Genomic DNA, 25,459 nt, shown 5'->3' with positions numbered 1-25,459 from the left:
GTCCACAAAGCCAAGATAGTTCCTGTCTGGTCCTTTCCATGAAAGATTGCCAGCCCCTGTTCTAGAGTATCCTCAGACAGTGGGGTTGCATTTGGGAGTTTCCCAAGATTTAAAGTACGTATAGCAGAAGAACCGCAGCCCACAAACAGGCCACCCAGCAACTCGAGGAGGAGCAGTCAAACCCCTGTGAAGGGTGCTGGGTGTGAAAACTCCCTGTGGGGATGGAGGGTTCTTGTGACGGACACAGGAGGATTTGGGCTGTCTGTCTAGGGTTATGTGCTTCTCAGCATCAGAGGCCACAGTCGACCGTAGCACCTGACAAATTAGCTCTAAGTTTTTCTGTGAAGATTGTTTATTTTTAAAATAAATTCCAAGATATACAGATTTTAAGGCATTAAATCTATACCAAGTTTTAAAATCCAGACTCCTTTCAAGTGTTTAAGCTCTGGGTATTGTCCACACAGCGTTCGTGGTTAATAACACTATTTTCTGGGCGTTTGCTTTGACTGATGTGGGTAGTGAGTTGAATCTAGATCATTTAAGCAATTTAGTAAATTGTGTATTTGTTGTTGTGTTAATTTTTCAGCTAACAACCTGAGAGAGGATTACAAGTTCCACCACACTTTCAGCACTGAAATAGCAAAGTTCTTGAAAGTCTCCCCGGGGAAGTTGGTCATCATGCAGCCTGAGAAATTCCAGTCCAAATATGAGCCCAAGAGCCACGTGATGGACATCCAGGTGGGTGAGGGATGCCAGCCCCGGGGCATCCGATCGGCATGAAGGTCTCTTGGTAAGGGTTCGCGGGAGGGACGGTGGTCGGGGGATGGGGTCTCACATACCTGGTGGGTCTTGGGGCCTTGGCCCCTGGCAAAGCTCCACCTGCTTTTGCCAGAAGGGTTCCCCCGGTCTTCATAGCTCCTGGAAGGCCAGCACCGCCTGCGTGGCTGGTGTGGCTCCTGGCGGGGACGTGCTGGCTGCTGGGTCTGAGCCAAGCCTCACTTGCCGCCAGGGGGCTTGGGCGCTGAGGCCTACGAAGTGATGACGGGCCTCTCTGTTCACTGGGTGAAGCTGTGGGACATGGCATGTGGACTTGGCCTTTCTTTCCTCTGTGTTCCCCCCACTCTCGGTCTTCCTCAGGGGGTGACACACTCACCTCTAGAGGGGCAGAGGGAGTTCCCAGCCCAGGGTGAGCCTGGGTCCAGCTCGGTGTTCCAAGTGCTTCACAGGGGCCCCGCACTCCACTGAACGGATCTTCAGGTTTGGGAAAAACCTTACATCTTGAATCCAAATATTTTATTTGATAGAAAGATGCAGAGAAGTGAGCTAACAGGCTGGAGGTCCCACAACCAGTTAGGAGCAGACTAAGGGGAAAATGCAGGTGTGCTCCGTCCCCAGCCAGGACACATGGGGGTGGTCTCATCTCGCCCCCTGACCTCCAGCTTCTCTTTTTAGCATCCGGAGATACTGACTCTGGGCCCACAGAGGGGCCCTGATGGCACAGTTCTGTGTGGTGTGCGTGCTCCTGGGGAAGGGTGCTGTCTGCAGCTTTCAGTAGATTCTTGAAGGGGTCCTTGACCTGAAAAGGTTGAGATCCACAGTCTGTTGTACACATCACTGCTACTTTGCTCTTTTGGTATTATTTATATACCATCTTTGTTGCAGAAATTATTTCAGGCTGCTTTGTAAAAAATCGACACAACAGATAAAATGCAATTTTAAAAAAATGGATTTAAAAATTAGGACAAAGGGAAGACAAGGGCAGGACAGGTAAGATGAAGCCAGGTGTAAAATCAGCACAAGCAGCACTGTGCTGAGGGGATAGCCTGCTTGCTGCAGACGTAAGCGAGGAGGGCTCTGGCCTTGAGTTCAGATTCGGGCCTGCAGGTGCCAGGTGCTCAGCTCGGGAGCACATTCGTCCTGGGTCCCTCGGCTTTGAGCTCACCTCCTGAGTGACGGTTGGTCCAGGGCCCGTCCAGATGAAAGACACCCCACAGCCCGGCTGCCCTCTGCCTTGTCCCTGCTGCCTCCTCCCACCTGGCCCGGCCTGCCATTTTTCAGCGCCACCTGGGGCACCTCCCTGACCATCCCTGCAGATGGGACATGGGCCCTAGGGGGAGAGAGCAGTGGTTATCTATCACTTCCTGCTGGGCAGGCAGCCTCACCTCGTTGGACCTCGGTTTCCTCACCTGTAGAGTGGGTGGCCGTGCCGCCCACGTGCAGCTGTGCGGCCCCATGGTCTTCCTGAGAGACACTGCCCGCACCCCTGCCCCCGGCTTCGGTGTAGCGGCTAGTCAGGGGCAGGCTTTCTCCAGGTGGAGCTCGGAGCCCAGGCGGCAGTTCACATCACGGCACCGTGTTTCTCGTCCGTGCAGTGTCCCTGACAGGCTGCTGTGAGGATCAGACCAGGGGAAGGTGGGACCCTGCGCCCAGTTTAGCCCATGTTAGCGCCGCTGTCATCTGGGAGCTGGGCCTTCCCCCAGCAGAACCTGATTGACCTGAACCGCAAGCCCCCACCCAGAGGGAAGGGGACGTGGCCTCTGCGGTTGCCCGAGAGGCTCACTTCGGGTTCCCTGAGGAGGGGCCCCAGCATCACTGGGTGGACTGGAGTGGGGCCCCTGTGCCCGTCTCTTGGAGCAGATTTCTTTTCCCGTCGACAGCAACGGACAGCTGCACCTCACCTGCCCCCTTTTGCAGGACTCCACGGAGAGCTCGGCCATCAAGGAGCACGTGTTGAGGCACACGCTGCCCCTTGTCGGCCACCGCAAGTCTTCCAACGAGGCCAAGCGCTACTCACGGCGCCCCCTGGTGGTCGTGTACTACGGCGTGGACTTCAGCTTCGACTACCGCGTCGGTGAGGCCCGGGTTGGCGGCTGGGGTGTGTGGTTACTTATGGCTTCAGGGGCTTTTTCCTCCCGGGCTGTGTCGCTCCCCCCTTCCCTCTCTGCTTGAGCAGGAGGGGAGCTTCGAGTCAAGTTGGGCCCTCTTAGATTAGAGACGCGGGGGCGATCGGGCGAGACCAGCCCCCAACCCCGACCCGCCTGTGGGCAGGGGGCCCTGGGCTGCGGCCCGAGGCTGGTCCGAGATCTGCGCCCAGCATCTGGAGCCTCAGCCGCTGCGGCCTGGCTCACAGCCCTCGGTGCCCTTTCAGCCACTCAGTTCTGGCGGAACAAGGTCCTGGAGGTGGCCAAGGACTTCCCCGAGTACACCTTTGCCGTGGCCGACGAGGACGACTTCGCCACAGAGGTGAAGGACCTGGGGCTGAGTGAGAGTGGGGAGGAGGTGAACGCGGCCATCCTGGACGAGGGCGGCCGCAGGTTCGCCATGGAGCCTGACGACTTCGACGCCGACGCCCTCCGCGCCTTCGTCAGCGCCTTCAAGAAAGGTGGGCCCCCCATCCCATCCCCCACATCCTCCACCTCCGCGGCCCTGCCGGCTTGTTGTCGGGGGCCTGGCCCAGGCTTCCTCCTGGACCCGAGGGATGGGAAGATGGGGATGGAGAATCCCCGTTCTTTTGCTTTCTCTCTCTCTCTTTTTTTTTTTTTCGTAATAGAAAAAAAGGCAGGTGTCTTGGAAATCTCAAGAAGCCTTATTTTTAAAATATGTAAAGTACAACAGGCTTTTGGACTTAGACGTAAGTTTCCCGTACGAGGGAAACTTGCTTTGGCATCAAGCCGAGTGTCTTTCGGATCTGGCTGAGCACGTGGCCGCAGGTCCCCAGCGCTGGCGGCTGGCGGGCAGACCTCCTTGTCCGTCCCTGCTCAGTCTGCTCCCCGCCGTGGCTTCCAGCCCGCGGCGCCCACCCTCCTAGTAACCCCTCTGCATCGGCAGCATCTCTTGTGACGGCCTCACTGAACAGGACCCAGTGTCTGCTAGGCCTTGTGGGGCACCACCTGCACCCTCTCTGGCCTTTGCAGGGACTGGGAAAGTAGAGGATGTCAGAGAACTGGGGGTGGGCTTCTGGAGACAAGGCCCTGCCTGGCCCTGGCAGTGTCTGACTTGCCCTGTCCTGCACGTCAGGCCAGCCTCACTGCCTGGTCCAGTCAGAGCCGCCAGGGTCCGGGCCTTTCGGCTCTCACGCTCCTCTTCTGCTTGCTTTCCTCGGCAGGAAAACTGAAGCCAGTTGTCAAATCCCAGCCGGTGCCCAAGAACAACAAGGGGCCGGTCAAGGTCGTGGTGGGGAAGACCTTCGACTCCATCGTGATGGACCCTAAGAAGGACGTCCTCATCGAGTTCTACGCGCCCTGGTGCGGACATTGCAAGCAGCTGGAGCCCGTGTACACAGCCCTGGGCAAGAAGTACAAGGGACACAAGAATCTGGTCATCGCCAAGATGGACGCCACGGCCAACGATGTCACCAACGACCGCTACAAAGTCGAGGGCTTCCCCACCATCTACTTCTCCCCCAGCGGGGACAAAAAGAACCCAATTAAATTTGAGGACGGAAACAGAGATCTGGAGCATTTGAGCAAGTTTATAGAAGAACATGCCACAAAACTGAGCAGGGCCAGGGAAGAACTTTGAGGGCCTTGAGGATCTGCTCAGGGCAAGTGCGGCAGGGACCAGACAGCGAAGCTTCCAGCACTCGGCAGTGGAGCCTGAGCCAGCTGCGAGCCCGGTGGGCTTGCTCAAAGGCAGTCTCTCAAGGTGTTTTTGGTTTGTCTTGTGTTTTAATTTTTTATACTTTGGTATTTCACCTCATGCTCTGAATACTGAATTAGATATGAATGACTCAGTAGATTAGTCCAGAATTTTACAGAGGATACGTCTATTTTTATCATTATTTGGGGTTTGATTTTTTTTTTTTTAACCTTTCACCTTCTTTAATATATTTCTTCAAAGCAGACAAGTTGAATCTCTTCTGTGTGAATTTTTTTTCTTTTTTTAATTTAAAATTTAAGAAGCCTTTGCCAAATCACGTCGGCTTTTCCTTTTTATTTTATTGTCATCTGAGGAATGGTTAGCTGAAGACGGGACTGTTGGTGTTTGGTTTTTATTCTTCCTGTTGTGGCACAAAGTGAGAACTGTCGCCAAGCACCCTGCCGAGGACGTCATTTCAGCCCGACTCTGATCCGCCACCCGGTCCAGGGAGAAGCGGCATCTCTGCAGGCCTGGGCGTCACCGTGCCTTCTCCTCCCAAAGCGAGGACCGCAGGCGGGAGCGTTTCCCAGGTGCTCCCAGACCCTTGGAGCCAGGTTCCGAGGCTCAGCCTCCGGGAGGCCGCCCGCCTCTTCAGAACCGCCATGGCCGAGGAGAGACGAGCTAGGGCACAAGTGGAGACTTTAGGGTGATAGGGGGATAGGGTAGGCTGTTGTGATGGAATAAAGAAAGGATTGAAAATGAACCCCCATCACCGTCCTAGAGCACATGGTCCCGCCCTGGAGCCTCAGCGTGCTGGAGATGGAGAGGCCGGGCCTGGAGGGGAGGCTCCCTGCCCGGCCTGCAGAGTGCAGGTGGCCTCACTCCACCCCGAACACCCAGGGGTGGGGTGGCATCCCGACCCGGGTAGGGGCATCGATGGGCTCTGCTCTTGGTTGTTTGTGGGTGGGCAGTGGTGCGTTCTGTCGGGAGGGGGCAGGGATGGAGGGCAAGGCCCTGAGCACTTCTGGGGGCTGGGAGGAGGGGACAGGACAGGACGGGAAGCTGGACCGGCCCTCAGGGTTCTGGGCGTTTTGTGTGATGTGAGCTTCATTCCGGGAGTTCATTCACCAAGATGTGCCGTCCCCGCTCGACTGTTCCTAATTTTGCTGAAACAGAAATCGTGAGCTGGGAGCATCTCTTCGAGCAGTGGCTGGTGGGTTTGCTGCAGGGGTTGCGGGGGGCAAGAAGCAGCCCCACGGGAAGGGGCAGCCGGGGTGGGCCTTTCTAGATGATCTGCTTTCAAGTTGAGTCTGGCCAGGGTGGGCGGGGGTGTCTGGTAAGTCCTCAGAATCCCCAGTGTGGCAGGAAGTCCTCTGCACCCTCCTGGATGCCCGCTTCCCTCCAGAGGACAAGCAGGCCCCCGTCAGAGACTTTGTGTCAGAAGCTCACAGGAGTAAATGTGGGTGTGGGGCTTGGAGGCTTTTTTTTCAACCCAGAGGCGCACTCCTCCAGCACCGCCTGGGGCTCCCGTGCTGGTCTGGGAGACCTCACGCAGCACACGTGAGGCCTGGGCTCTAGGAGGGGATCAGTGTGGTCTCATTGGAAGTGAGGTGTCGGGAAAGCCCTTTTTGAAGTGATGTTTGAGCTGAGACCCAAGGATGAGTTGGCTGGAGCCCGGCTGAGGTTGGGTGTGAGTCATTTCTCAGTGTGTCCCGGGACCTGCGGCGTTGACACTACTTGGATGTTTGTCAGAAATGCACGATCTCGGGCTGGGCCCCAGACCTGCTGAGTCAGAATGCATTTTAAGAAGATCCCAGGAGACTCATGCCTAGTGAATGCAAAGGCCCTGAAGCAGAAGTCAAAATATATCCTCTTATGAAATACAGTCTGGAAACCAAGTTGCCCAATGGAGTGTCAGGTAAACTCACCCTATATTGACTGTAGAGAGTAGGCCCCTGGGAGAGGATCTACCCCAGGCTGGTTAGGGAGATGATAGGCTGCTAAAGGAGACAGGTGAGTCAGCCGATGGCAGTCCAGTGCGATCAGTGCCAGGGTGAAGATGTGCCCGCCATGGGAGCCCAGAGAGCAGGCACTGGCCCAGCCTGGGAGCCTGGGCAGCCCTTCAGAGAGGCTGACCTGGGAGCCACAAGGAGGAGGTGAACTTTCCAGGTTGAGGCATAGCAGGTGCAAAGGGACAGAGGCGAGGGAGGGAAGCAGTGATGCGAAAGGAGGTGGAGCAGGGGCTGGAAGAGGTGGGTGCCCTGAGTCAGGAGTTTGACCTTGTTCTAGAACTTTGCAGGGAACCACTGACGGTTTTAAGCAGGGAAGTGCTGTGATCAGATTGAAAGATTAATAATGGGAGTAACAGGTAACATTTATTGGGCATTTAGCAAAAGCCAGACCCTGTGTCCAGCAGTTTGCCCGATTATCCCAGTGTAAGTGATCTGCAAGGTAGGTGCTCTCGTGCTCACTTTACAGCTGAAGAAAGGAAGGGGGCACGTGTCTGCAAATGCGAAGCTGGGGTGTGCTTCCCCCCCACCCCAGTTGTGCCATTGCATCTCCCTTGTAGACAACCCAGTCTAGAAGCAGGGGAGCCAGGGCTGGCTGCAAGGAGGGTGGGCTGCATTTTGAGTACTGAGTGGGCTTTAGCAGTTAAGGGGTCTGCAGCAGCCGGTGCTGATGGGAGGTTGGGGGTGGGTGAGTGGATGCAAGAAGACTGGTATCATCACATCCAGTGTCTGAATCAACTTTTTGTTATTTAATTATGAAACATCTCAAGCATCCACAAAAACGGAGAGAATTGGCTACTCGATGCCCTTTACTCATCATTTACCGAAAACAATTACCAAAATTTTGCTACATTTTCGTATCCCCCCCTTTTTTGGCCACACCCACTGCATGTGGGGTCTTAGTTCCCCAACCAGGGATCGAACCTGTGTCCCCTGCATTAGAAGCACAGAGTCTTAAAACACTGGACCGCTGGGGAAGTCCCTCATGTCCCGCCCCCCCCACAATGACAGCCAAGATGTCGTTTCACCCCTGCCTGGAGAACGCATTGTCCTACAGGGCCTCAGTGCCTTTTCACAGCCACCAAAATAAGCCGTAATTCATCTAGTACCCAGTCCAGATCCCCCAACTTTCTCAAACATCATTTTGCAGTTGGTCCGTTTGAATCATCAGCACTGCCTGCCTTTTAGTTTTGTCTCTTAAATCTCAGCTAGAGCAGTTCTGTCACCTCTTTTTCCCCCACAACTGTCCCAGTTTCAGGAAAAAAAAAAAAAAAACGAGAGATCTCTTGGGTCACTTGTGTTTTGCACGAGTTTGAGGAATGTTCGATGGTCGCTGTCTTGGTGGTGTGTGTAGTAGGTGTGGAAACTGGCGAGGTCCGGACAGAGGAAACAGTAGCAAGTCTTATAAGACTGATGATCGGTGCCTTCGCCGTGTGCCTGCTAGGTGCCCGGGACCCAGCATCCATTCTGAGTCATCAAAGCTGCAACCCAGGCTGACTCTACTCTCAGGCTGTGTGGCTTTGCATAAGTTACTTAACTCCTCTCAGAGTTTGTTTTCCTGACTGTAAGGTAGAGACACAGCCTCCTTCGCAGGGTATTCGTAAGGATCCAATGCCATAATGTGTGCACGGGTTTCCGCACAGAATATCAGCCACCCTGAAATGCTGAATCTGAGGCCTCTCCCCTTTTTGTTGCGACTGCTTATCTCTTTGTCTCTCCCGCCTATTCTGATGGGCCAGGATGGAGCCATAGATCAGACACAGGTAGACCCCAAATGGAGGGTGTGGATCTGTGTGTGTATAAAACAGACTCCTGAACCCTAATTCTGGCCTAGGGAATCAGATCGGCAGGGTTGCTGCATACTTTCTGATTTCAAAAACTTCCAAATATGATCACATTTCACCTGAAGTATAGGCAGGTCAGGTATTACGACCTCGATCACATAATAAAGGAAGTGGAGATCAGAGAGACAATGATTTGCCCAAAGTCACACAGTAAATTGAGAAGCCAGAATGAGAACTCAGAACCAGTGTTGTTTCTACAGCACCAGCATCCCTCAAGATGTGTTGGCAGAACACTCATAAAGGAGACTAATACATGCTTCATTAACATTGGATTCTGTTGGTAATTTGGCTTGGGAAATACTGGAACTAAAAGATGCTTCAATGGGGTTCTTGTTGAAGAAGCTTGGAGCCTGTAAGGCACCAGCGTGCTGGAGACTCCAGGAGCAGACGGGACTTGCCCTGGCTTCTCTCCTGCGCGCATCCTCAGGGCCCCACCATGACGCGCTCTCCTGGTGCCAAGCCTCGTTAGTGCATTTTGGAAGAACACATGAGCCCTTGGCTCCTTCCCCAGGCCCCGAGGAAGTACTGGTGCCTTCCTTCTCTTCTGTATCCATCCCCCTCAATGTGGACCCGCCCTAGGGTGGGGGATGTGGGCCAGGAAGTGCTCCAGGAGCCCAAGGACAAGCCTGATCCTTGAGCCCATCTCGGTGCACTTCAGTAGCAACGTTACAGGTGTATTTCTCCCGTCTTCAGAAGAGCCTTCAGCTGGAGCAAAGGAATTAAACCCTGAGGGGCACGTTACTGTGACTCCTTGATTCCTATTATGATGAATCAGAGGTATTGAAAATGCATTCTCTGGCACCTGTACTAAGGTAAAACATCACTCCTACTGTAAGTCTGTCCTGTTACCCACATGGCACTTGGCCAGCTGTGCTAAGCGCCGGACTTGGGAAAGCTGAAGTGAGATTTGGGAGCCCCCAGGGCCGAGCACAGAATGAAACACCATTTGAATGAACCGGTGGAGAACCTCAGATCCTTGGGTCCACAGGCTTGAGGGCCGGGCAGGGAAGGGCTCCGCTGCCCTTACCTCCCCCTTCGGAGTCCCCCTCAGCTGCCACCACTCACTGCACTCTTCACGTGGCTCAGCCCCAGACAGAATGAGCACGGTTCTCACATTCGTCGTGTTCCCACCTAAGGTTACGGAGATACTGGGGCAGAGAGAGGAGGACAAAGGACCACTTGTTGGCAAAGACTGAGAGAGGGCCTTTTAGAAAGCAGGGGCTGTGGCTTGGAGAAGAAATGTGGAAAACGAGCTTCTGTCTCTTCCTTCTGGCTTTTCTCAAAAAAAGAAGTGTGAGCTCAGCTCAGGCTGGATTGAAAACTGATGCCTCTAGAGACTTAAAAGGCCTTCAAGCTCAGAGGTTGAAAAGTCCAGTGTTCAAGGGCCCTGGGTGATAAGTTACGTGCATGAAGCGGCTGGATGCGGGCGATAGGGAGTGGTGGTGATCAGGGCACACCTGAGAGCCTGTGTCTCACCTGAAGGGGGCACTTGCTGCCTGTAGGACTCTGGGCCTGGTGTTGCTATTCTGATTTTTCAAGAAAAGCCAGACATTTTAAACGTGAAATCCCCTAATTTTTAAGTGTCGAATCTAATTCAGATTATTGTATCAATACTGTGTGGGCCAAAGAAAAGGCATCTGAGGGCTGGGCTTGGTTAGAAACTGCAGATCTAAATAAATCCTACCCCCCACACACTTTTTTTTTCCTGATTGTTTTATAATCACAAGAAATCACTAGCACGGAGGATGCCCTGAGTGTAACAAAGCCTTAAAAATTGAGTTCTTTTAGAAAAGCTGAAGAGTTGAGTCTGGTGTTGGAATTTGGGCCGAGTTCTTAGGGTTTGGGTGGATTGCCAGGCGCACAACATGGTCTGTGCTTCAACGGCATTTGAACATGAGAGTGGCCACCTGGCCGGGCAGAAGTGCTCCCTTTCATGGGTTACCTCAGCACGTGCCCAGTGCAGCTGTACTTGTCAAAGTCCTTCCTATTATTTCTCTGACCCGCCCTGGGAGCACATCCGACTGCCTTTTGGTCACCCCAAGGCTGATTGAGGTCAGGGAAGGTCCCTGGGGGCGGGGTTAGCTGGAGGCAAGCCCACCCACAACTGCTGTTCCTACCAGAGCCTTGGCACTTCTAACTCCTGCCTTTTTAGGAAACTGAGGCCCAGAGAAGAGGCGGGCCTGGCCTAGGGCACTTCCAATCATTCAAAACTGCGAAGGGTCCGGAGCTACCGTCAGTGATTCTGTTTCAACGCCTTGCGATGTCATCGCTGAATTAGCACAGTCTCAGGCTCCGGATGCTCTGACCTCGTGGCTGCCAGGCTCCGCCCCCTCATGGGGCCCTGCAGACTGAAGGATCTGATCAGACTGGGGTCTCCGCCTCCCCCTCAGCCCCTCCTTCCTGGCTCCCCTCCTCTGGGTTTGAAAACCACAGGTGTGAAGAAGGAGCCTGTTGCTTTCAGAAAGGGGCTTTTACAATCACACTTGCCACATAGGAGGTCAGAGAAAGGTGGGCCTGGCTCTTCGGAAAGGCTTTGAGAAAACTTCCCCAATGGAGGCGAGATGGTATGGGCAGGGCCAGGCTGGAGGGAGGGCAGTGACCTCCCATGAACCTCTCAAGGGGGCCCTGTTCATCCAGGCTGGCACCTGTGGCCCTTCCCTCCGGCTTATGAGGCTCTGTTTTTAAGGAAGACATGCGGGGACAAAGGAGAGGGCCTTCCTATGAAAAGGATGAAACGGGTGAGGGAGAGAAGACTCAGAAGCCGGGGTTGTGAAAAGGAGGTGTTTAAGGCCAGCCCGAGTCCATTCAAATCCCGGAGAAGTCTAAGGAGGGCTATTTTTATGGGTTTTTAATTCTCCGGTGTGAGTTAGGAAGGGCTGCCTGAGATGGAGGGGGGGGGGGTACAGCGTCCTAGGGAGCACCAGGGAGTCACTGAAGTCGCTGAAAATTCCTATCCCCATGCGCACCAGTGTCACCAGGTTGGCAGGTGGCAGCACCTTGAGTAGGACTGGGGGGAAAGCAGGCCCTTCATGTTTTGAGGGATTAAGAGGAAAGCTGCCAAGCCATGGACACAGATTCTCGGGGAGGAAGGGCCCCCTGGTGGGGACCCAGTGCTCCAGCTCTAGCCTGGGAGTGTCAGTTACGTGCCCTGAGGGGCTGAGGGTTGCAATCTCAGGGGCCTGAGCAGGGAGCACCCGGATGGGCCCATCCCCACTCCTGGGACCACGCCAGCCTTTACAGCTATCTGGACAGAAAAAGCAAATCCAAGCGGATACCGGTGTTACGGATTGAATGTTTCCCACCGACATCTATATGTTGAAACCCTACCTCCCAATGTGATGGCATTTGGGAGTGGGGCCTTTGGGAGGTAATTAGGTTTAGATGTGGTCCTGAGGGTGTGGCCTCCATGGTGGGATTAGTGTCCTCATAAGAAGAGAAAGAGAGGCCAGAGCCTCCTCTCCATGTGCGCTCACCAAGGAAAGGCCACGTAAGGACATAGCAAGAAGGTGGCCGTCTACAAGCCAGGAAGGGAGTCCTCACCAAGAACTGAATTGGTTAGCACTTTGATCTTGGACCTCCAGCCTCCAGACTGTGAGTCATACCTGTCTGTTGTTTAAGCACCCAGGCTGTGGTGTTTTCTTATAGCTCCTGAGCCAACTAAGACAACCAGTATTATTGGTCTGACTGTGCACAATCCTCGTGCAGTGGGCCACTCAGACCCCAGGAGCTCATCAGATGGGTGCAAAGTCAGACGGACCCCCCCATGGGACTGTGGAAACCCTGCCTGGGGTGTCTTCTATTTCATTTTTTAAAAATTGTTATTTAGTTTTATTTTCACAATTCAAAGGCAGGAGGGGCTAAAGAAGGGAGACGTTTGATTTTCAGCTAACTCCCCAGGTGAATATCGGTGAGTCAGGAGACACATGATTTCTCTCTACTCAAGTTTCTGGTATTCATACAATTTTGTGTCATTTCCACAGGTTTGTTTGTTTGTTTGTTTGTTCTGGTTCCCTGTCTATTTCCCTATGATCCAGGGCTGTAACATGTGAGCAGGGTGAGAGCAGCTCAGACACGAGGGTCGATGCTGTGCCCTCCCTGAACTCTGAGGCCCGGTGAGGGAGGTCTCCTGACCTCCGTGCCCCAGGTTTGGGGCTTTGAAAAACCAGGAACCTGGGAAGGTGTGTGGTGGTGACCACAGGCTCCCGACTACTTGCCTGTTGGGACAAATAATCTTTCTGGATGTTGGGCCCCATCTTGGGAAATGAGGGGGGAGGGAAAGAGATGTGGCAAAGATGGGACCCACCACAGATAGATTTTGAGTGAAGGGAGGGAAGAAAAGTTTGAGAGAATTCACCTGGCCTGGGAGGGCACACAGATGGGGAAAAAAAGAAAAGAAAAAAAGACAGGAAAAAGGGAAAATCCTGCTTTCATAAAGCACTTTAGGACTGTTTGGAGAGGCATCTCTGATAAAATCAGGGCAAACTCTCTTCTCTTTGCCATAACTTAATTGATTAGAACTTCAAGACAGACACAGTCAAAAAGGTTTTCAACAAAGTACCTCCATTGTCTACTTTAACATTAAGAAGCAACCCTGCATCACCCTCGCGGATGCGCCCCTGCAGGTGGGCCCTCCCTGGTCCAGCCCGTGGACACGGCCTCCTGGGAAGGAAGGGCCTGCAGGCTGCATTGTGTGCACCTCATGTGGTTGACCAGGCCCACAAGTCCCAGGGTTAAGGGGGCACGAACCTTGGCAGACAGCCCCCAAGCCGCCTCCGCCTTCTGCAGGGCTGTCCGCCAGGGCCACGGGAGCCCCAGGGGAGGGTTCTGAGCCAGCTGGGCCAGGGGAGCCAGGGTCCCCTCGACACTGGGGTGACAGGAAGCAGGGAGTACGATGGACATTGGGGGTCGAGCTGGCCCTGGAATCGGAGACTCCCCCTCTCCAGACTTGTGTGGGACCACTGAGCTTACTAACAGGGCAAACTCCCTATCCACTTCCAGCCCCATTTTTCTCAGCTATAAAACTAGGAAAAATATTGTCAATCCTACTCCCTTCACAGGATTGTCACGAAGACCAAAGCTAATGGGATACTGTTAGTTGAAAGCATTTTTGCAAAGTCAAGAAAGTGTGAGGAAATGTATGTCACCACCTCGGTCACTTTCCCCTGGGTACACTCTAGTTTGCCAATGTCTTTTTAAAAACAGAGCCCTGGGATTAAGAGGTACAAATTATTAGGTATAAAATAAGCTACAAGGATATACTGTACAACAGGGGGAATATAGCCAATATTTTATAATAAATATCAATGGAGTATAACCTTTAAAAATTGTGAATCACTATACTGTACACCTGTAACATATAATATTGTACATCAAATATACTTCAATTTAAACAATAAAAATTAAGTTAAAAAAAAATGAGCCCTAGGCTCTGGGTACCACCTGACCAGAGCATACCTCAGGGGGACACTCTGATTTGCATTTTTACCATGTGAGATTCTCTTATCTGGTACCTGCTCAGATTTTCTTTTCGTTTTTAACTGAAAAGGGAAACTTCATCTGTTAATTTGTATCTGTTGTCTTGTTAGTTTGTATCTATTAGTTTCTCATTAGATTGTATCTGTTCAGCCTGGGAAAATGTTTCTGAACACTGAGAGCTAACCTTCTTACAGGACTTTTTAATGTGCCAGAGTGAACTCTCTCCATGGCTTCTCACTTATCCTCCCAACCTCCTACAAGACAGATACTCTGATTATGCCCATTTTAAAGGTGGAGAAACTGATGCTCAAGCAAGGTAAGCAACTTGCCCAAAGACACATGGCTAGTAGGTGGTGAAAACTAGGACTCAAGCCCAGATAATGTGATATGAGCCCACGCTGTCAATCTCTGGTGCCTTCCTGATTCTTACAGCATATCACCTAATGTGTCCTCAGTAAAGCTGAATAGCTTCCTTTGGTGTTTCATTCATGTGAATGATGAAAACAGGTTAGACAGGGTCTGGCCAAGAAACAGCCCCATGGGACAGCACCAGAGACCCCCCCCTCTCCCAGGATGGCCTCAGTCCCCGGCAGCAGCCTCTGAGCCTGTTGTTGAGTGGACTTCCAGCCCACGTAAAGGCAGAAGAAGAGATGGGAACAATTTAGTCAAGTCAAGCCCTGCAATTAGAAACAAAAAGAAATTAAATTATTTTGATGTGTGACTTTTTCTTGTTAATTTCAAATTGGCTCCCAGTATACATCCACCTCCTAAATAACCCATTCTAGAATTTTACTGGAGAGCAACATCTATTTAGAGATTGTAATTTATGAACATTTTACTCTCATTTTTCCCCTCTTGAAAATTAGGACATTTGCTTGTGTCTGGTTTTCTGGGATTGTTCATTTTCCTTCATCTCTTTCACTCACTCACTCACTCATTCACTCAACACATTTATTGAGCACCTGCCATGTGCCAGGCACTGGGCTAGGCACGAGGGGGAGTCAGGCAGCCAGCAATTCTGCTTTCACATCACGGGTAACAGGTGTGTTTGGTCTGCGCCTGGAGATGTGAACTCCCAAAGGGGCAGCTGCCTGCCCTCCTGCTGTGGACTTCCTGCTGAGAACTCTGCTGCCCCTCTGCCCCGGAATATTCCTGACCTGGCTGCCCCAGACACAGCCCTGCAGTCCTTTTGCTATTCTTTGCATTGGGGGTGAACCTCAGGTCTCTCTGAGCTTTGTCTCTCTGATGCTTTTACAGAAATCTGTTCCTCTTGCCTTCACTTAAAGTCACCTTCCTTTCTGACTTCCGGCTTCTGTCTTTTGTCTCTTTAAATTTTGAAATTCTCAGAAGCATCCAAGATGTTTGAGTGTTTCAGATGACTCATCTTCCCGTTCCTGTGGTGGGTTCTGTTTTTTATCAGTTGGGATTTAAGGAGGAGGAGAAGATCTTGAGCAATGAGGAGGCACCTCTGCCCTTCTGAAGGGAGCAGACTCCAAGATGTGAGAGCGCAGCTTCCAGGGTGTGGGGCTCTGCCGGGGTTTACAGATGTGGAGAAGCACAAGACTTTATCTGCTCTAGCTCACAGGGTTTTCTCCAGACCTCACTGAGCTGTCTCGAGGGTCACATGTGGTAAATAGACAAAGGAGGTCAGCGCTGAACGGACAGCTCTCCCGGATCCTGCCCCTGCGGAGCCTCTCCAGACAAACCGGACTGAGGAGAGACGCCCTAGTGACGAGTTGCTAATTTTGCATGTCCCTTTCCCAGGATGCTCAGCAGTGCTTCTGATTCTTGTTAAATACATTTATGCTATTTATTGATAAATAGATGCCTGGGGGGGAATCGTTAGAGGATGCATGTCATACATACTGTAAATGTTGTCATTCATAAACGCCAAGTGGAATATCACTGTAAGGTAAAAATGAACAAATACGTGAGCTATAAATACTGTACGCAGCTGCTTTTAGTCTTGGCTGGTCCGAAGGTAGTGAGTTATCTCAATTGATTGTTCACAGTCAGTTACAGATCGAACTCCTCGTTCTACTCTTTCCCCCCTTCTCACTACTGCACTTGACTAGTCTTTTGTAGAGCTGCCCCCCTTATAGGTATTAAATACGTTGCTCTTGTTTTTATCTTAATGTGAAAAATTTGAAAGTTAACACTATCCTATCACTGAGATAAGAGCTACAAATACAAAAAAAAGAATTTTAGAATAGCCCTTTCTCTCCAGAAGCTAACAATAAATTTGGGGAAACCCATCACAGAATCCTCCTCTGCCCCAACACACACACATATATAGATATGGTAAAGATAGTATATATTCTAAGAGGTCAAGGAAAGGAAATGGGGTAATGGGGTGGGGAGTGAATAAGGATTTTATTTTTCCCACTTTTTAGTGGGGTGGGGTTTTATTTAATTTTTACATTCTTTAAATCATTTGCAAAAAAAAAAAGGAAATCATCTTTAAAGATATGTAAGGATTTTTAAATGTTTTGAATATCAACAGGATGAGAGATTAATATTTGATAATACAACACTTAATAGACAAAATTAGGAGACATTTCAAAGTCAACAATACTTTTAAGTTCTGAAGATAGAGATATGAACATTCTCAAAACATGTTGGAGGAGGAAAAACCAAGTCCAAGAGTCTGGAAATAGAGAAGAGAATGGGAGAAGGGCAGAGTATATTGTGGGACTCCTGGGTGGGGCCTTGGAGCCACTTTCTCATCTTGGTTCTGTCTTTACTCTCTCGTGTAACCTTGAGAAAGCCATTCAGCCAGCTTCTTGCATCTGAAACTGGGGGTCATAACAGTGATCTTCCTAGCCCTTTGCTAGATGGAAATGTAAATTCCTAACAGCATCGGAAGCAAGGCGTAGTACTGTGTAACTGTCACAGATGTGTGTATAATAAAGGAGACTATTTGGTTTGTCCTTATAGGTGCAGGCGACCCAAGGTGCTTTGAGAACACCTTGGATTTCCCTGGCGCGTCCACTAAAACCGTCTTGTTTAGTTGACCTCACAGAGAGATAAGGCGGTGTTAGGAGTACCACCGTCAGGAAGCCAGGGTTCCCTGTGTGGGTTCTCAGTCTGTATCCTGTGCCCTTTCTTGTGCACCCGACTGCTTCCTCGGTAATGGGCATACCCTTAGAAGGCGAACCACCTTCATCACAGTGGACTGTTCAAGCCAATTGATGATTCTATGATCATACACCAGAAGTTGACACACGACTGTTGTATCTGAGGAATAATGATAATAAGCGATCCTGCAAGAGAATAACAGCCGTTGGCCACAGTCAATGTTCTGTATGTGCCAAAGAAAACCCTTACGTTTGTTTTGTATTTTATAAGGTGCAAGGTATTTTCAAATATTATTTGTTTTATTTAATATTCTTTTCAACCCAGTCAGGAGAGGATGGCAGACATTATCATTTTACAAATGAGGAAACTGAATTTCTGAGCGGTCACACGGGCAGCTCAAGGTCAGCCAGAGTTCATAGTTCATGACTTGCAGGACCAGAAAATCCTATCTTTCTTCTTCAAGAGTTCTCCCCGCTACCGCATGATGAAAAACGGACAACAAAACAATGGCAATAAATCCATGAAACCAATTGCTGTGGTGTCCTGGTCAATAGAAGCACTGCAAAAAAATGAAAAATTAAAAAAAAGATAGGTAGATAGATGGACAGATGATAAATGAGACAGACGGACGAGGAGAGAGGGAGAGAGATAAGTACTTGATGGAATAGTGTGACATGGACATTGAGAAACTAAGAAACTTAAGAGCAGAGTCAGTTCCTCCGACCTTAGGAAGCTCTCATTCCACAGGTGAGGGGACTCCACAATCCCATCAGTCTTGATGACATATGTATCCTGTCTCCAGGAGATTCCTAACCAGGTGATAATAACTGCAAAGCAATAATGAATGGCCAACAAAACAATGAGGCCAGCCTAGATTCATACAATAACTCGAGAAAAGAAAGAGTTTGGGGTTAGTTCTTTCGTAAGACTTGTGTGACTAAGATAGGGTTGCCAGATAAAATACAAGATGCCTAGTCAAATTTGAATTTCAGATAACAGGTCTTAGTATATAAGTATACCCCCAGTATTGCAAGGTATATCCTGCTATCATTGCAGACACCACAGTTTGAAGCCAAAATATCCTTGATTTGCAAAAGCCCGCATTTCCCCCCCCCCCACAATACCCAAATCTTTACGTTTTATTAGAAAAGCAAAGCTTAGTGGAGCCAGGGCTTAAGCCCGTACAATGAACCTCTTGCTCTCTCTCCTTCACACCTAGGGCACCCAAACCTCTGGCTCTCCTTTTTCTCAAGGAACAATCCGGAGACAAGGGGACCTCCTTTCCGGCGTCCTCCGTGCAGACTCATGAACGGGGCATCTGCTGCGGTCCAGTAGTCATCCTCGCCGGCAGGGGGGCGTGCACAGTGCATTTTCTGGTGTGTTTAAGAAACGGACTTAGTACTTAGCTGTCTTGTAGGGTAAAAAAACAAAGAGAAAAAGAAAATCTTTTAAGACGAATTCTCCATTTCCCCCAGGCGGTAAAAGGCTAGTCAAGTGAAGCAGTGGGAGTGGAGAAGGAACAAAGAAATCTGTAACTGGCTGTGATCAATTAATTGTAAACACCACTGCACGCGGACCAGCCGAAGTAAAACACCACACCGCTGCTTATATAAAGCTCTAGAATTCCATCTCTTCTACGCTTACGGTGATTACCTATAGGCGGGGGTTTCTTTTTAAACGCACAAACATACACCTCATATATCAACCGTATATTTAAAATATAAAACCATTAAGCATATGAACTTTGTCAAGAAAGGAGGCTTTTCCTCTTCAGTGGAATGCAAACAGCTCCAGGCGGCCCTGCTAGAGCATTGTGGGTGATTTGCATGCAAAACGAGCCGCGGCCAAGGCGCCGAACCGCGAAGGTGGGTCCTGGCGGGTCTGTGAAGCGTGGGGAGCTCCCCGGTTTGTCTTAAGTCTCAAAGGGCCGGGGCGTTTGCGTGGGGCGGCCTCGCGTGGGGTTCCCGGACCCCACGCCGCGGACCCGGTCCTCTTCCCGGACCCCACGCCCGGCGTCTCGGGCTGGGATACAGGGAAATCGCCCGGGACGCGCTGCGGGGCTTCACCCTCCCGAGCCGGGGTCTTCGGCCAGGAAGCCGAGCCGCCCCGGGCTCCCGACCTCCTGCCCGGGCGGCGGGGAGCTCCCGGCGCGCTGCGCCCCGCAGTCTCCGTGGTCATTGCCTCCTGTTCTCCGCAAGCGCTTTTGTTTTTAGAACTGGGGACTGTCTGCTCTCCTGGAGGGAGAGGAGGGTCCTCCCTGTCCTCACAGAAAGGGCAACAGTGAATTTCGTCCCTGGCGGCTAAAACAAAAAATGTGTTTAATTAGCAGTGAGTTTTAAAAAATGATGCCTGGGAGAAATACGGCGCGTGGTAACTGCGGGCGGAAGACCGGGGCTGGGAACTTGCCTGGCTTTTCTCCCGCAGAGCGGCCCCAGGGTCCTGGACCTCCAGCCCCGCACCACTGGCTGCACGGTCTTTTCAAAGTGCAAGTCCTTTTCCCCGTAGCTTTGAGGAGGGCGGGAGGGGGTCTTGTCGTACAGAAGCGCACAGTGAGAGCTGGGCGCGCAGGGCAGCTTTGGGGCAAGTCACTGTCAGGTTCAGTATCAGGGACCAACTACTGGACCCCCCGGAGCGGGTCATTTTGAACACTTCTCTCTGTGCGTCAAAATTATTTTCAGTAATACTCATGTAATAATCAGTATTAATCACTGTTTCCTCTATTCGTCCTTTAGTTGTAAAACAAGCAATTAACAATTTGAAAAAAGGAAGAAATGTCCATTTTAAAGATTTTGCCAAATTCAGTAAGATAAGTTCATGTATGAATTAACATTTGCACTTACCAAATGCAAATATTATACGGTGCAGTTCCCGCTGTGTCCCTGTTTTAAATAGTGTGTTTAAAATTTTATATTAAACAAATTCAAATTTAAAACCAATTTAAATCAATTTATTTGAAATTAAACTTTAAAATTTATTTAAATTAATTTAATTTTCAATTAAACTTTAAATAAATGAAAATTCCAAGTGGTGATATACAATGAAGTAACTCAAGTAATGTATTTTTTTCTGAAGAATCACTGTTCTCTGGTGTTTTGGGGTTTTTTCCCCCTTTTTAAAATAGACTCTATTTTTAGGGCAGTTTTAAGTTCACAGCAACATTGAGCAGTATATACAGAGATTTCCCATGGACTGGCTGCGACCACATAGGTACAGCCTCCCAGCACTATCAACATCCTGCACCAGAGTGGTACATTTGTTACAACCCACAAATTTACACATCATTATCGCCCATGGTCCATAGTTTGCATTAGGGTTCAGTCTGGGTGTTGTATGTTCTATGGGTTGGGATAAATGTTTAATGACATGTATCAATCATTATAATATACAGAGTCGTTTCACTGCCCTAAAAATCCTCTGTGCTCCAGTATTCATCCCTCCCTCCCGCCTAACTCCTGGCAACCAGTGATCCTTTTACTGTCTCCATAGTCTTGCCTTTCCAGAATGACATATAGTTGGAATTATACAGCATATAGACTTTCACATTGGCTTCTCTCACTTAGTAATATGCCTTTAAGTTTCTTCCATGGCTTTTCATGGCTTGATAGCTTATTTCTTTTTAGTGCTGACTAATATTTCATTGTTTGAATATGCCACAGTTTATCCATTTACCTACAGAGGGACGTTTTCCAAGTTTTGGCAATTATGAATAAAGCTGCTATAAACTTCTGTGTGCAGGTTTTTGTGTGGACATAAGTTTTCAGCTCCTTTGGGTAAATACCAAGGAACATGATGTTGGGTCACATAATTAGAGTAAGTTTATTTTTGTAAGAAATTGCCAAACTCTTCCAAAGTTGATGTACCATTTTGCATTCCCACCAGCAGTGAATGAGAGTTCCCGTTGCTTCACATCCTCACCAGCATTTGGTGTTGTCAGTGTTTTGGATTTGGACCATTCTAACAGGTGTGTAGTAGTGTCTTGCTGTTTTAATTTGCAGTTCTCTAATGACGTATGATGTTGAACATCTTTTCATATATGCTTATTTGCCATGTGTATATCTTCTTTGGTGAGGTGTCTGTTTGGGTCTTTTGCCCATTTAAAAATTGAATTGTTTGCTTTCTTATTGTTGCACTTTAAGAGTTGGACTTTGGATAGCAGTCCTTTCTCAGATGAATGTCTTTTGCAAATATTTTCTCCTAGCCTATGGTTGGTCTCCTCATTCTCTTGATAGTGTCTTTCCCAGAGCAGAAGTTTTTAATTTTAATGAAGTCCAGCTTATCAATGATTTGTTTCATGGATCATGCCTTTGATGTTGTGTCTAAAAAGTCATCACCATCCTTAAGGTCACCTAGATTTTTTTCCTGTGTTATCTTCTAGGAGTTTTATAGTTTTGCATTTTACATTTAGCTCTATGATCCTTTCTTTAAAAAATTGAAGTGTAGTTGATTTACAATGTTGTGTTAGTTTCTGGTATACAGCAAAGTGATTCATATATATATTAGATTCTTTTCCATTATTATTTATTACAAGGTATTGAATACAGTTCCCTGTGCTATACAGTAGGACCTTGTTGTTTATCTTTTATATATAGTAGTATGTATCTGCTAATCCCAAACTCCTTATTTGTCCCTCACCCCACTTTCCCCTTTGGTAACCATAAGTTTGTTTTCTATGTCTGTGAGTCTGTTTCTGTTTTGTAAATAGTTCATTTGTATCAGTTTTTTTAGGCTCCACATATAAGTGATATCATATGATATTTGTCTTTCTCTGTCTTCACTTAGTATGATCATCTCTAGGTCCATCTAGGATCCATTTTGTGCTAATTTTTGTGAAGGGCATAAACTGTGTCTAGATTTATTTTTTCGCATATGGATGGATGTCCAGTTGTCCCAGTACCGTTTGTTAAAAAGGCTGTTTTTCTCTATTGTATTGCCTTTGCTCCTTATTCAAAAATCTGTTGACTATATTTATGTGGATCTATTTCTGGGCTCTCTATTCTGTTCCATTGATCTATTTGTTTATTCTTTTGCCACTATCACACTATCTTGATTACTACAGCTTTATAGTAAGTCTTGAAGTCAGGTAGTGTCAGTTCTGACTTTGTTCTCCTCCTTTAATATTATGTTGGCTATTCTGGGTCTTCTGCCTCTCTAAATAAACTTTAGAGTTAGTTTGTTTATATCCACAAAATAACTGGCTGCAATTTTCATGGGATTGTGTTAAATCTGTATATCAAGTTGTAAAGAACTGACATCTTGGCAATACTGGGTCTTCCTATCCATGAACATAAAATATCTTTCCATTTATTTAGTTCTTTGATTTCTTTCATCAGAGTTTTATAGTTTTCTTCATATAGATATTGTACATACTTTGTTATATTTATAACTAAGTATTTAATTTTGGGGGGTGCTAATGTAAATGGTATTATGTTTTTAATTTCAAATTCCACTTATTCATTGCTGATAAATAGGAAAGTGATTGACTTCTGTATATTAACTTGGTATCCTGCAACCTTTCTAAAATTGCTTATTTGTTCCAGGAGTTTTTTTGTTGATTCTTTCAGATTTTCTACATAGATGATCATATAATCTGTGAACAAAGGCAATTTTATTTCTTTTTTCCCAATCTGTATGTTTTATTTCTTTTCTTGTCTTATTGTATTAGGACTCCCACTATAATATTTAAAAGGACTAATGAGGGCTTCCCTAGTGGTCCAGTGATTAAGAATCCGCCTGCCAATGCAGGGGACACGGGTTCGAGCCCTGGTCCAGGAAAATCCCACGTGCCGCGGAGCAACTAAGGCCGTGTGCCACAACTACTGAGCCTGTGCTTTAGAGCCCCCGAGCCACAGTTACTGAGCCCGCGCGCCTTGAGCCCGTGCTCCGCAACAAAAGGAGGCACCGCAGTGAGAAGCCCCCGCTGCCTACAACTAGAGAAAGCCCGGGCACAGCAGGCACAGCAACAAAGACCCAACACAACCAAAAATAATGAAAATAAATAAATTAAAAAAAAAAAAAAGGACTAGTGAGAGGTAACATCCTTGTTTTGTTCCTGATCTTAGCAGGAAAGCTTCAAGTTTCTCACCATTAAGTATGATGTTAACTGTACGTTTCTTGTAGCTGTTCTTTATCAAGTTGATGAAATCCCCCTCTATTTCTAGATTGCTGAAAGTTTTTATCATGAATCGATGATGGATTTTGTTAAATGCTTTTTCTGCATCTATTGATATAATCATGTGACTTTTCTTCTTTAGCCTAAGATTACGTTAACTGATTTTCAAATGTTGAACCAGCCTCTCATACATAGAATAAATCCCACTTGGTCATGGTGTTTAATTATTTTTATACATTGTTGGATTCAGTCTGCTAATATTTTGTTGAAGTATTTTGTATCTGTGTTCATAAGAGATGTTGGTTTGTAGTTTTCTCTTCTTGTGATATCTTTGGTTTTGGTATTAGGGCAATGCTGGTCTCATAGAATGACTTACAAAGTATTCTCTCTACTTCTATCTTCTGGAAGAGATTATAGAGAATTGGTGTAATTTCTTCTTTAAATGTTTGGTAGAATTCACCAGTGAACCCATTTGGGCCTGGTGCTTTCTGTTTCAAAAGGTTACTAATTATTGATTCAATTTCTTTAAAAGATATAGGCCTATTCAGATTGTCTGTTTCTTGTATGAGTTTTGGCAGATTGTGTCTTTGAAGGAATTGGTCCATTTCATCTAGGTTATCAAACTGTGGACATAGAGTTGTTTACAATACTCCTTTTAATGTCCGTAGGCTCTGTAATGATGTCCCCTGTTTCATTTTTGATACAAGTAATTTACATCTCCTCTCTTTTTTTCTTAGTTAGCCTTGCTAAAGGCTTATTGATTTTATTGATCTTTTCAAAGAACCAGCTTTTGGTTTTGCTGATATTCTCTATTGATTTCCTATTTTCAATTTCAGTGATTTCTGCTTTAGTATTTATTATTTCTTTTCTTTTGCTTACTTTGGATTTAATTTACTCTTCTTTTTTTAGTTTCCTAAGGTGGAAGCTTAGTTGATTGATTTTAGATCTTTCTTCTTTTCTAATATATACATTCAATGCTATAAATTTCCCTCTAAACACTGCTTTCCCTCCGTCTCACCTAAGCTCCCACCTGGCCTGTGAGGTGGCCAAAATAAATAAATAAAAGCTTAAAAAAAAAACCACTTAAAACAAGGGCCATGGCAGCCATCAGTGGACTAGAAGGATGGATGGAATGACCTCTTGACCTCTAATGTCATCTGTTGGAAGTAGAGTCAAAAGCTTTGGCTCTCACATGGGAAGTCTACAGCAGCAGTCCCCAACCTTTTTGGCACCAGGGACCGGTTTCATGGAAGACAGTTTTTCCATGGATGGGGGAGGGGGTGGTTCAGGCAGTAATGTAAGTGATGGGGAGCAATGGAGAGCGGCAGAGCTCGCTCTCCCGCTACTCACCTCCTGCTGTATGGTCCGGTTCCTAACAGGCCTCGGACCAGGTGGACCGGGGATTGGGGACCCCTGGTCTACAGGAGCTGATTCAGCCAAAACAAGCTGTGGGCTGGCCTTGGTTGTGCCAACACCTGCCTCTCTCAGAGACTCTGAGAAAGTCATAGGAGACAGTCCCTGGAAGCTTCAGATGGAGAATTGACGAAAGCCCCGTGTGCGCAATGCCCACAAACATAGTGCCAGCGTAAGATTGGGGGAGGTGGACAGAGGCAGGGAAATGTTCATCTGGGGCATTTCCAAAGAAGTTGGGGTGTGAGATATTTATTAGGAATCAATACTCGTGAAAGGAAAGGGAGAGAACAGGATTGGGTAGAGGGAGAACTTGAACTACAATACAGACCCAACAGCCAGCAAGCAAGTACTGAGCTCTGGAGCAAATCGTGCCCATCAGAGTCAAACTAATATTAAATCTTTAAAAGTAAAGGAATACTTGAATAGATATTTGTACACCCTGTTCATAGCTGCATTATTCGCAATAGCCAGAGGGTGGAAACCCCTCAAGTATCCTTTGATGGATGAATGGATAAACAAAATGTGGTATATATGTACAGCGGAATAATGATCAGAAAGGAAGGAAATTCTGACACGTTACAATATGCATGAACCTTGAGGACAATCTGCTGAGTGAAATAAGCCAGTCACAAAAGGATGATACTGTATGATTCCACTTACACGAGGTCCCTAGAGTCGTCAAAATCATAGAGACAGAAAGTAGAATGGTGGTTGCCAGGGGCTTGGGGGAGAGGGAAATGAGAGGTTGTTGTTTAATGGGTATGGAGTTTCAGTTTTGCACGATTGGTTGCACAACAATGTGAATATAGGTAACACTACTCAACTGTACACTTAAAAATAGTTAACCTATGTATATCTTACCACAATTTAAAAAAAAACAAAAAACAAAGAAGTAAAGAAATGCGTGTGACAGGATGTCTAGAGACTAGAATAGGTTCCAGGTATGGTCTGGG

The 25,459-nt window shown here is 48.0% G+C and overlaps 1 protein-coding gene across 1 annotated transcript in view; it reads left to right on the top strand.

Moving 5' to 3' along the window:
- PDIA4 (protein disulfide isomerase family A member 4) overlaps positions 1-15,987 on the top strand; it is a 29,402-nt gene extending 13,415 nt beyond the window's left edge. Inside the window, exons 7-10 of the mRNA XM_082473692.1 lie at positions 587-738; positions 2,695-2,851; positions 3,149-3,382; positions 4,106-15,987. Of these exons, the coding sequence (XP_082329818.1) occupies positions 587-738; positions 2,695-2,851; positions 3,149-3,382; positions 4,106-4,521 (959 nt within the window). The 3' untranslated portion in view covers positions 4,522-15,987. The remainder of the gene's footprint in view (positions 1-586; positions 739-2,694; positions 2,852-3,148; positions 3,383-4,105) is intronic.
- The last annotated feature ends 9,472 nt before the right edge of the window (positions 15,988-25,459 follow it).

This window comes from Balaenoptera physalus (assembly GCF_965194825.1).
Source record: "Balaenoptera physalus genome assembly, chromosome: 8".
Classification (NCBI taxonomy): Eukaryota; Metazoa; Chordata; class Mammalia; order Artiodactyla; family Balaenopteridae; genus Balaenoptera; species Balaenoptera physalus.
Note: the sequence above shows the minus strand (reverse complement) of the source record. Positions and strands in the feature narration are given on the sequence as shown.